Raw genomic sequence first — 12,683 nt, 5'->3', positions numbered from 1 at the left:
CGTTTATTTCAAGAATTTATTATAAATGTTCACAATATAACAGTGTAATATATGCATGTTGACATTTCAGGTTCAAAATAATTAGCATCATATGTTTTACAATACATCAGGAGTGTATTTTTACTTTTAGTCTTGTTTTAACTGTTGAGTTTTTCGTCGTACAATTCCTGAAACGAAAATAAAATCTCAGAATGTGACGACTCTATTCGCTACACTGCTCCATTGGATCAAATTGATTCAGGGAAGATAACGTAAGCATAAAATGGTCTGAAAAATTCCCAACGGGTTAAAACTGTCAAATTTGCGAACCAAAGTTTTGGTCGTTCCCTCTGTGGGACTCGAATTCATACCGCTGTACGAATATATACAAGTAAAACAGAAAGTTCTCGTTCACATGCGTAAATTGTACACATTTTGAAAACAGAAATTCATTTATTATTCGATAGACCCAAACTGTGTTTTGTTTCAAAGTAATTACTAGAATTTTGTAGGGAAAAAATTAAAAGAGACACAAATTTGAAAATTGGATCAAAATTACTTTTAACGCATTGCTTGCAGCAACAGCACGTCATTTAACATCATTTATTGTGTCTATCCTTAGCTTTGTATGTCTTGTTTTGTTTATATTTTCAGTTTTCGTAATGTTGCTTGAGTATATAAAGCAACCTGCTAGAGCCTGCCCTGTGGTTTGTATGTTTGCTTGTTACTCACTGAAGACCCATTGGTGACCTTGAGCTAATGTTTTTCATCCCCGTTAGGTTGTTGTCTCATTGACTTATCTACCTAAGATCGACTTAAGTCCATACCTTATTTTCACATCATTTACAAAATGAATGAAAAATGACCTATTTCATATTTACTTAAAAAATCAACCATCAATTCAACCGAGAACAACTACAAATAGTTGAAAAGCACACGTTTTGATTTGAAGGGCCAAATTATGTTAAACTCAACGGGACACAGTATGAGTTCAATAGCATTTATCTTTAAACTGCAAGATTATGTCAGAAGTGGTTAAAATAATTATTATCAAGACTTCAGTCTGTGAATGGTCATATTAGTAGATTTCGCCCACGTTAACGAACTATTTTGGTTCTCCAAGGTCGAGAAGTTACTGAGAGAACAATAAATATTTTGGAAACATTGCTGAATATTGATCGATCTCCGAGGACGATCTAAAAACTCATTGAAATTTAAAAGAATAGTAGAGCTCTATAAGTATTCAGAGGTTCTGGAAAATCGTTTGATTTCACGGCAAAAATATGACATAATTTTTCTGAATTCTAAACTGTTTTGTTGAAGTACCTGTTTCACAAATGACGGTAAATTGAAGCATGCTCTGTGAAGATCAGTGTTGTAGTATTTATATTTCGAACCAATCTGATCATTCTCATATTTCTCCAATGGCTCTCGAAAATTAGTTTTCTGTAATTAATATGTCATTTTCATTGAAATACATGTATCAACTACGGAGCACTATACTGCTTGCCCATACAATTGTCTATATCATTTTTAAGTTTCAATGTAGATTCAAACCCAGATCAGTTAAAGGGTTATATGATTAATGGTGATTATTTGGATCCATTTTAAGAAAATGTAATGAATCAAGAATAATAAATAATGATGCGATTAAAACAAAATGCTATTAAAATTTGTATCTTCTCTTAAATTTCAATACTACCACTGGTTGACAGACTTTCTGGATGATATTTACTAGCCCGTTTGTTATCTTATAGAGTGGAACATGTAACCACATTGTATTATACCAAGTTTAAACCCATTAAACACTGAAATCTCTCTCCATGTTTGATACATGTTATGACTAGTCGCTTCTTAAATGGCTTTATATATCTTTTTTTCATTCTATGTACATTGGTAGACTGTATATATAAATTCCGAACTTCCAACGTCATTTTTGCTGATGAGAGGATACTCTTGAAAAATAAGAATATAAGATACTAAATTTTACCATAATAATAGTAGACTTTGTATTTGTCTTATATGCATCTAACAATTTTGCTTTGAACAACACAATTTCAGCAAGTGAGTACCAAAAAATGATGAAACCGAATCCCATGTTCAAATATACATACAGGTGTTTGTTTTTTTTACATGCATATTTACCGAGTTAACACCACACAATGTGAAACCGTAATTGTCGAAAGACGGCTGAAGTGTGTAACAGTAATCAACGCAACCAAACATCTTTTTCAATGTTGACATTGTGCTCCGTAGCTGTGGACCTAATTCGAACATATCTGGACCTACAAAAACCACAAAAGAGAACAATCATTGTAGACATTGTGCTCCGTTGCTGTGGACATGATTCGAACATATCTGGACCTATAAAAACACAAAAGAGAACAATCGGTGTAGATATTGTGCTCCGCAGCTGTGGACATGATTCGAACATTTCTGGACCTATCAAAACCACAAAAGAGAACAATCGGTGTAGATATTTTTCTCCGCAGCTGTGGACCTGATTCGAACATTCCTGGACCTACAAAACCACAAAAGAGAACAATCGGTGTAGATATTGTTCTCCGCAGCTGTGGACCTGATTCGAACATTCCTGGACCTACAAAACCACAAAAGAGAACAATCGGTGTAGATATTGTTCTCCGCAGCTGTGGACCTGATTCGAACATTTCTGGACCTACAAAAACCACAAAAGAGAACAATCATTGTAGATATTGTTCTCCGCAGCTGTGGACCTGATTCGAACATTCCTGGACCTACAAAACCACAAAAGAGAACAATCGGTGTAGATATTGTTCTCCGCAGCTGTGGACCTGATTCGAACATTCCTGGACCTACAAAACCACAAAAGAGAACAATCGGTGTAGATATTGTTCTCCGCAGCTGTGGACCTGATTCGAACATTCCTGGACCTACAAAACCACAAAAGAGAACAATCGGTGTAGAAATTGTTCTCCGCAGCTGTGGACCTGATTCGAACATATCTGGACCTATCAAAACCACAAAAGAGAACAATCGGTGTAGACATTGTTCTCCGCAGCTGTGGACCTGATTCGAACATATCTGGACCTACAAAAACCACAAAAGAGAACAATCATTGTAGATATTGTTCTCCGCAGCTGTGGACCTGATTCGAACATATCTGGACCTACAAAAACCACAAAAGAGAACAATCATTGTAGATATTGTTCTCCGCAGCTGTGGACCTGATTCGAACATTTCTGGACCTACAAAAACCACAAAAGAGAACAATCATTGTAGATATTGTTCTCCGCAGCTGTGGACCTGATTCGAACATTTCTGGACCTACAAAAACCACAAAAGAGAACAATCATTGTAGATATTGTTCTCCGCAGCTGTGGACCTGATTCGAACATTCCTGGACCTATCAAAACCACAAAAGAGAACAATCGGTGTAGACATTGTTCTCCGCAGCTGTGGACCTGATTCGAACATATCTGGACCTACAAAAACCACAAAAGAGAACAATCATTGTAGATATTGTTCTCCGCAGCTGTGGACCTGATTCGAACATATCTGGACCTACAAAAACCACAAAAAAGAACAATCATTGTAGATATTGTTCTCCGCAGCTGTGGACCTGATTCGAACATATCTGGACCTACAAAAACCACAAAAGAGAACAATCATTGTAGATATTGTTCTCCGCAGCTGTGGACCTGATTCGAACATTTCTGGACCTACAAAAACCACAAAAGAGAACAATCATTGTAGATATTGTTCTCCGCAGCCGTGGACCTGATTCGAACATTTCTGGACCTATCAAAACCACAAAAGAAAACAGTAGATAACAACATGAAAATTTAAATTACTTATTGTTAATTTTAGATAACACAACAGTATAAAAATGTAAAGCTTTTAGAGGAAAACTGGACAAACAATATGTAGGCACATTTATATAAAATGTAAAAGAAAGTTGTGTAAAGTTTGAACTTGCAAATCTTAAATAAATTTTGTAAAAAGTATGATGAATATGAATCTTACACATCAACCGCCTACCAGAAACATTTAAACAGGACATAAAGTCAAAACAAGTTATTCTGAGAACATAGATCACATATTCCGCTCGGTACTATACCTTGTAAACATGCTATTCCGTTCGCTTTTAATGCTTTTTGTATGTTTCTGTAGTATCCATCAGTACATAGGGGTTTACCAGGTCCTATACCATTTGAAGAGTTATACATTTAAAAATGTATGATGAGAAACTGATTTAAATCATGCTACAAAATCTTCTGTTCAAATGACTTCTTTTTTTATCAAAATACAATCACAGAAATCAAAGTGTTTTTTTAACATTTTCGTGAAAGGACCAGATACTATATATACATTTTGGTATTGTATAAGTTTGCTAAAGAAAATCTGTATAACTATAACTAAGACTCTAATACATGTAGAAATATAAGCTTATTAGATTGTCGTTAACATATCGCTACAATATCAACTATAGTTAATAATGACGAGGAATGGTATTGAAAATAAAATAAAGGGAAAATGAAAGTTCACTTCATTGAATACTTTTTCTTTTCCTCTTTCGTCAGCCCAGAACTTGACATTTGATAAGTTACTCGGCGGGTGTTTCTAGTAACGCAGAGGCATCTACGGTGCACCTGGTCCATGCTTTGGTTTATTTAATCTTCTTTGTAGTGTTTGTCTGTTTTCCATATCCGGTCTTTGTCCCTGGATTACATTCTTTTGATTTCCGCTAGAATCTTGGTTCCCTTAATTACTCCTTACCTTTAGGACCAGGGTTGTCACTGATAATAATATCAAATTCATCTTGTTGTCCATTCAGATACTTAGCACCGTCTTCGATGATAAGTTGTACCCGGGGATCATCAAACACTCGTGTTTCTTCAGGAAAATATTTCCGGAGGAGATCAGCAACAACCTAACATATCAAATACTCTTACATGTTTTGCAAAACTAAATTATTACTTATGAAACTAAATGATAATCAAAGTTAAGTTCCATCACTAATAACTGATACACAGGGGACCCACGTTTAATTGTCCCATATGGTGTTCATGTTAACTTTTATTATCTCCTTAAATTTTAAAATTTTAAGCAAGCTGATTGGTCAAAGCCGTGTTGAAGATGAAGATCACTTGAATGAAAAAAATATCAGAAACCTGTTAGGTAACCTAGATGTATTCTGATTAATGTATGAATATCTTCAAAAATAATCCACTTCACCACACAGACAGGCGCATAGGAAAGTGTCTTTAGAATCATAAATTTATGAATAGCTTTAAGTTGTCTTATAAGCTTTCATGCGAGCCCGATATTCTGTATTGGTGTTCCATTTTATGAGCTATCTTTAGATATATCATTAAATCTAGCAATTTGGTTTTCTTGAGATTTACCTCCCTACCTTTTGGCGGGTGTTTCTAGAAAAGCAGAGGACGCTTACCCTACCGGTGCACCTGGTCCATGCTCCCAGTTTTTAGTGGAGTCCGAGTTGCTCATTTACTTTTGTTACTTTGTATGTATGATTTTAGTTACTTTATGTTCTTTGTTGTGTATTTCTGTTTTCCATGTCTGGTCTTTGTCTCTGGGTTACATTATTTTGATTACCAATATAACCTTGGTTCCCTTGATTACTCTTTCATGACATCGTGTTTTGGTGGCCTAATATATCATCTATAGAAAGATCATGTTATCTTGTAAGCTTTGTTCCTACCTACCTTATCGACCTCACAAACAACAACTTGTTCAACATCTGGTGACTTCAAAACTTCGGCAGTCGTTCCACCTGAGCACCCACCAATGATCAACACCTTGTATAAAAATAGAAGTAAGAATAAAAAAAAACACCAAAACATAGTAAAGAAATTAGTCTTAAAATATATTAAAAGCAACAAACTGAACTTCACAAATAGAATCCATTTATTTATAACACTTTCCGTTTGTATATCATGTATGGTGTGGAACACACTTAAAGGCTGATATAACGAAAGAACACAGCGGGTAGAAACAGAGGAGAATCAATGACGAAAAAAATATTAAAAAAAAACGGCAGTAACACTGAAAAAAACAGCGGAATGACAAAACAAAAAAGTATAAATAGTGACTTTTCCAAGCGTCATTATGTAAACAAAACAAAACAAAAACGAAGGAATATCTCACTCCCCGATGATACACCAGCTGCTGCGGCAAGAACAATTGAAAAATAACGAGATGTTTTATTGTCAGTAGATACATGCATATGATATTGCAAACATTTGGCTATTTTACCTTCTTTATCTCAGATATCATGTGTGTATTATTTTTATTATCTATTTTTTTTTCTAAAGAATAAACATTTGAATAAGGTTAAATATTGCTAAAACTGTGACCATCAAGAAATTCATATGATCAATAAATTTAACATTTTAAGATCTTCCACTGAAGGTTTCGACAAACCAAACAAGCAAAGCGCCATGAGAAGAGTCTAATTTTTATAATACGATTGCACATGCGTGAAATTGTTTAATGTACAAGTCAACTTTCTCTAAATATGGCTGATGCTGATAATTGTTTTGTGTAAAAAAATATTTCAAACCTACGAAAACCTTGCTTTCATATTTGATGTCCTCATGTCCTTTTAACATGCAGATAGATCTTTTATTTATTAGAACATTTATCAATAAAACAGATATTATGTTTGCAAGTTTTCAATTTTCGACTTCCGTTGTATGTTGTGCAAAATACCTTTTTGGGTTGTGGGTGGCACTTAAGTGGAATATTGACGATCATTTCATTGTAGCAGACTTCATCACGCTCTATATAATTCAAATCTCCATCTAAAACTAAGACCTTCCCAAATACTTTGCTGAAATCAAATGTCAGTGTACATAGAAATATATTTGACAGATATAACATTGTTAAGTATACAGGTCGCTAAAACATTAAAAGATCTTTTTTTCCAAGGTATGATAGGAAGGGAAAATTGATAGCTGTACAAAAAATGTTTTGCAAACGATCATATAAGAAAAATGAATACGGTATTAAGCGACAGGTCTGAAAAATTCGATGTTAGAACTGTCAAATTTGCAATGCAATTTTGGTTGTTCCCTCCGCGGGACTCGAACTCGTACCGATGTGACATCTATAGCAACACCGCCTGCATAAAAGGCCAGCGCCCTGGACCACTCGGCCAGCTAGGCTATATTAAAATATAGCTTTCGCTGGCCGGGTCATTCCTCCTCGTGGGATTAATCTAGGGCTGTAACTTAGTACACGATGTATGGTAGTACGGGACAGTTCATTTAGATATTATTATGTAAGAATTAAATTAATGATGCATTTCACAACAAATCAATATTATTCTCAGTGTATCGAATAGAGCCGTCATTCTGTGACGTTTGTAAAATATTGATTTGTTGTGACATGCATCATTAATTTGCTCCTCTATCCTACATAATGTGACAACTCTATTCGCTACACTGCTCCATCGGATCAAATTGTTATATATATATATAAGTCATTACGTCTGGTGTCAATAATAGTTCATTTTAATGTGATTTGGACCAAAATTAATAGGGGTGGACACTCGGATGATGTGAATGTGAAGAATTTTTAATATTTGAAAGAAACATAAAAAGAGTAATGGGAAAGCAAAACTTTTACAACATCTGTTTACTGTATGGTTTACCCAAAAATAAGTAAAAACAACATTTAATGGCTTAAAGGCTCAGCTATATAAGGATAATAAATCCGTTTATATTTCATTATCTGGTTGTTGTTTGTTTTCCATCAGTTTTTTTTTTTCATCAATCTATATCGGTACTATTTATTAAAAAACGATGGCCTTTTGCAACTCTCATTTTCCAACAGAACATTTGCTAACTCTACAATCATTCAGGTATACAGACGTCTGTCGCTTTGAAGGCTAAGGTTTTCTGTTAATAATTTTACACATAACGTCAATGTTTTTTGAATATGTAATCAAGCCAGAATATGACCTATTATAATGTTTGTGTAACCCCCATGCAACAATATAACATGAAAATTGAATGCACCAGACCCTATGGACAGATAAGTTACAGGAAACATAAATTCACGGATTCACAATGTATTTATTTATTTATTAATTTATTTATTTAAAAAGTCTTTAATATTGCATAATGTTTTAAGAGGGAGCAAGAAACAGCTCTCATTATACAAATAATTTAATCATAAATCTTTTTTCTGGGGTATTTTGTTCAATTTGTCATTAAACAGATCGTGTAATGAGTCATTAAAATTCAATTGAGTGAGTAAATCAAATGATTAAATTTTGACAAAAGTGTTAACACTTTTATAAACTTATGATAAGCTTCGAAAAACTTTGATGTTGTAATTTCTTGGTTATACAAAGATTTCTTTCTTTACAATCTGAAACATTGTTACAAAAATGGGCAAAATCGAACCAATTGTAATATTGAAAAAGTACATAAAAGTTATAAAGTTAAAAGAATAATTAAGTGAACGTAGCTTCTAGAAGAAATCATAAGAATGTAATTCAGGGAAAAAGAACAGATATAGAAAACAGACGCGCAAATCAAAGAACATAAAATAACCAAAATAATACGTACAAAGAAGTAAAAGTAAATGATCATCTCAGACTCTAATAAAAAACTCAGAGCATAGATTTGTAGCCCTAGTAGAAGAAGTGTCTGCTTTTCTGCAGAGGTCTGGCATAACGTATAAAAAGTCATCACATTTATCAAAAAGTTTGGTCAATAGTTGTACTTTATCATCAATCTCTGAGTCTACGTCCAGGTATGAGGCTGACTTCAGAGTGTCTGTTGTATTCTTTTTCTTAAGTTCTTTGGGGTAAATGCGATGTATCATACCCCATCCCCCCAATTAGGATTGTTTATCGATAATACGTCATCTATGTAGCGAGAACTGAGACTAATGGATCTAGCTTAACAATGTTCCTTTATTTGGATTAGATCAGATACATTTAAATGGGCATCTCTTTCGCTGTACCTGTGTAATCTATTTTTGGGACCAGCTGTATCCTGCCCTGTGATGGAAGGATTCCATCGTCGTATGGACATATGCACCATACCCATTCACTTTATATTGAACAAGAAGTACGTCGCATTTGATTGTCAAAGCACTGTATGTATTCGGGGTTGAGCGGACGGATTATTAAAAAAAAGTAATTATAATTATGGCATTGTAAATCTTGTAATTATACATTGATTTTCCGAGTAAGAACAAACACCTACCTCTGAAAAATCAGAATATCCTGAAGGTCAGATTTTCCCTCATATAATATTTCTTCAATCTCCACTCCAAAACCATAACCTGACCAAGTATCCGATGTAGTGAAGAACCAATTATCGCGTATCTTATGGTTTGCCATTATGTTAAGGAAACAAACTGTTTTAGCTAAATGAATAACATATGAATGTGAATAATGAAAGACAAAATGGTTTGAAAACTAGAGTTTATATAAATGGCTGAACACATAATTTGAATCAAAACTTACAGTTATTATAAGCTTATATTATATAACTTGACCCAAACATCAAATGTCAATTAGTAATCAAGGGAATCACAATTCGAGTGCCTAGAAAAAAACACTTCTTCTAAAAATAAACACACAAGAAAGAACATGATCGAAAACCACTTGAAATAAAGTACACCACTAAAACTTGGACCATGGACAAGGTCGATAAGGTAAAATACTACTTAAGATAAATAGACAGTCATGTAAGTATCTGTTATAACTAAATTTCTGTGTAAATTTTTTTCAACGCAGTTGAGTATGTCTCCCCTATTGTGAAATCATTTGATGATCTTAAAATTGTTTCCTTAATTCATATGTTTTTGTGCTTGCCAGTCAATCAATTAAGAACATATGTAAGCATCAAATGAAATATTGTATTGATATCCTCCTTGTACTTGTTTCAATATTATAAAATCAATCTAGGTGTCTGCATACGTCAATATCAGCTTAATATGACGAAAACATTTGACAAAATCATGGTTTTTAGAAGAAAATATTCACTTAATATATTAGTATGAATATTTGTTAATATATCTGTAGAAATCCTTTTTAACTAAGCCGTTCTTAGTCTAAGTTTGTCTTGGTTTGATAATTTTTTAGCAGTTTAATTGCGAGAGTAATCAAGGGAACCAAGTTTCTAGCGGAAATCAAAAGAAAGTTATTTAGGGACAAAGACCAGACATGGAAAACAGACAAACAAAACAAAGAACAAAAAGTAACTATAATAATACACGCAAAGTAACAAAAGTAAATGAACTCAGACTCTAAAAACTGGGAGCTTGAACCAGGTGCACCGGTAGGGTTAGCGTCCTCTGCATTTCTAGAAACACCCGCTGAGTTGCTCCCAAAAAGTCCAGTCCGGGATGGAGGAAAGAAGAAAGGAAAATTATGAAACGGTGAACAAATCAGTTTTCATGGTGCGGACGGATACACCGAAAGGAGTTCATGAAGACGACCATTAAAATTCTGTAGTGATGACTTCAATCTTGTAGCAACATAACCCTGTTGCTGAAGCCTAATAATTCTAACGCGATATCTGCATAGTAACGACAACCTCTGAAATAATGTATGAGTTTTGATATGAAAACTCCTTACGCAGTTGCTTAAGTTATTAACAGTTTTAACCTTTGTCATGATAACTTTTATCCAGAGTTTGTCAGGTTGCACATAAGAAAATAAAGTAATACCTTTCATAGTTCTGAAATTCTTCGAGACACATAGAAAGATGTTGAACGTAATTTTACTTTATGGAGGCAAAACAATTGGATATATGTCAATATTATTTTAAAAAAAAGTTACACGTGTAGTTTTAACTAAGCTTCACGACTTGTCTTAAATAAAGTTATAAATGGAAGTAAAAAGACAAATTTGAGAAGTGGACCGAAAAACCTTGTCAATATCACCTGATAATTTTTGACAATATGTATCAATAACATATTTACCTTTCAACTATAAGTATATCTGAAAAATACGACTTTCCTTAATATTTTACCTTGTCAATCTCACAATATGCATCACATTTAGACCAACCTTTCGTCATTAATCATCTGGTTCTCAATGCATCTTATAAACCATATAAGAGTTGTTGTTCGATATGACTTTTATGAATGTATATTTTTTTTCTCTTTGAATTCCATGGTCTATTGGCACATGTTATATTAAAGTCAATGTATGCAAATTTCATTTTGTATATTTCTATGATAAAAAAGAGGAGCTGAATAGACGCAACTAATCATACTTTATAAAAAAAATTAAACATCCGAAAATTTGAATCCATTTTATCGGCCTTGATTAGAAAAATGATTTTTACCGCACCTGTTGTACCGAAACAATGAGTCAGTAAATGCAAACATAATAGGTAATTAGCATGAGTACAATACATACAGTATATTTCCAGCATATTTGTCATTAGATTACAATATATAGGGATACCTACAAATAGTTTTCATTACTTTTAAAGATTTTCGTTTAAATTAAATAACGTTAAAAAATTGTGTCATTTTTAACAAAAAGGCAGCAATTATATTTATATTATTTTCAACAAATAGGCATTAAAAATAGTGGTACATGTTTCATGTTCATAATAGAACCTACCTAGAACTGAATTTGAATGTGAGATTTAGTAATATAACTTACAAATATATACAAAAATACCAATCATATATATTGCAAATTTCGATAAGCCGTATTTCGAGGAGTAACCTATAATCAGCAACATTAGATTTAAATGTATAAGAAAAAATCTAAATCCAAATGTAATTTGTATATTTGTGCTCAAATCAAAAAACGATCGAGACTTAGTATTACCATACGAACTTAAGTCTTTAGATCCTTCCAGTATACCATAATTTCAAATTGAATTTTATTCAAGTGTGCATATTTTGAATGTTGACTGTTTGTTTCCAATTTTTCTACATTTACGGGCAACTTGGCAGGTGTTTCTAGATAAACACAAGACGCATAACCTAACAGTGCACCTGGGCCATATTCTGAGTTTCTGAGTCCTGGTAACACGTTTACTTCTATTTCTTTCGACGTATTAGTTTTGTTAGTAACAAACTTTTAATATCTTGTATATCATCGTTTGCAGGTGGAAGGCATCCAAAGACGTATACGCCAGAATAATGAGTCTGGATTACTCCTTTATTCTTTACTTGTAAATGAAATCTTGTCGTTCACATGTTATAATTTTATCTGGTTTCTGTGATAATGTATGTCCTGTACTTGTTCTAATTAAAATCTATTAAAGTAATTATGACTTGTTTATGTTCCAAACATCCCTAATATATTTTATGTTCAGTGTGCATTTAATCCATATTCCCCGTATTTAGTGGAGCCTGGGTTGCTCATTTACTTACCTTTTTTGTCCCTGTCATTTTCATTATGGTTTTTGATGTGTATGTGTCTATTTTCTCTGTCCAGTCTTTATACTTTTATAAATTCTTGTAATTTTCAATCGAATCTTGGTTCCCTTGTTTGTTCTGCTGAATTAGTAATTAAGGGAACCAAAATTCTATTGGAAATCAAAATAATGTAATCCAAGAAAGACCAGACATGGAAAACAGACCAAAAACAACATAAACATAAAGTAAATAACGTAATACATACAAAGAAACAAAAACAAGGAAATGAAACTAAATAGCTTTTTCTAAAAATGTTACTTAAGGTAAGAGTTACGTAAATGACCGCCACTAGA

The 12,683-nt window shown here is 33.2% G+C and overlaps 1 protein-coding gene across 1 annotated transcript; it reads right to left on the bottom strand.

The window, feature by feature from the left end:
* Window positions 1-5: 5 nt before the first annotated feature.
* On the bottom strand, window positions 6-11,062 carry LOC148599094 (spermidine synthase-like). The gene is made up of 9 exons (XM_088561752.1): window positions 10,980-11,062; window positions 9,204-9,366; window positions 6,694-6,814; window positions 5,688-5,780; window positions 4,738-4,891; window positions 4,079-4,162; window positions 2,125-2,264; window positions 1,306-1,425; window positions 6-167 (listed from the first exon to the last, which is right to left on the bottom strand). Exons 2-9 carry the CDS (start codon window positions 9,338-9,340, stop codon window positions 138-140), a joined length of 879 nt encoding a protein of 292 aa, XP_088417878.1. The 5' UTR covers window positions 9,341-9,366; window positions 10,980-11,062; the 3' UTR covers window positions 6-137.
* Between the last annotated feature and the right edge of the window lie 1,621 nt (window positions 11,063-12,683).

The sequence above is a fragment of the Perna viridis genome, chromosome 14 (genome assembly GCF_037379345.1).
Source record: "Perna viridis isolate PV_CMFRI_1.1 ecotype Kerala chromosome 14, ASM3737934v1, whole genome shotgun sequence".
Classification (NCBI taxonomy): Eukaryota; Metazoa; Mollusca; class Bivalvia; order Mytilida; family Mytilidae; genus Perna; species Perna viridis.
Note: the sequence above shows the minus strand (reverse complement) of the source record. Positions and strands in the feature narration are given on the sequence as shown.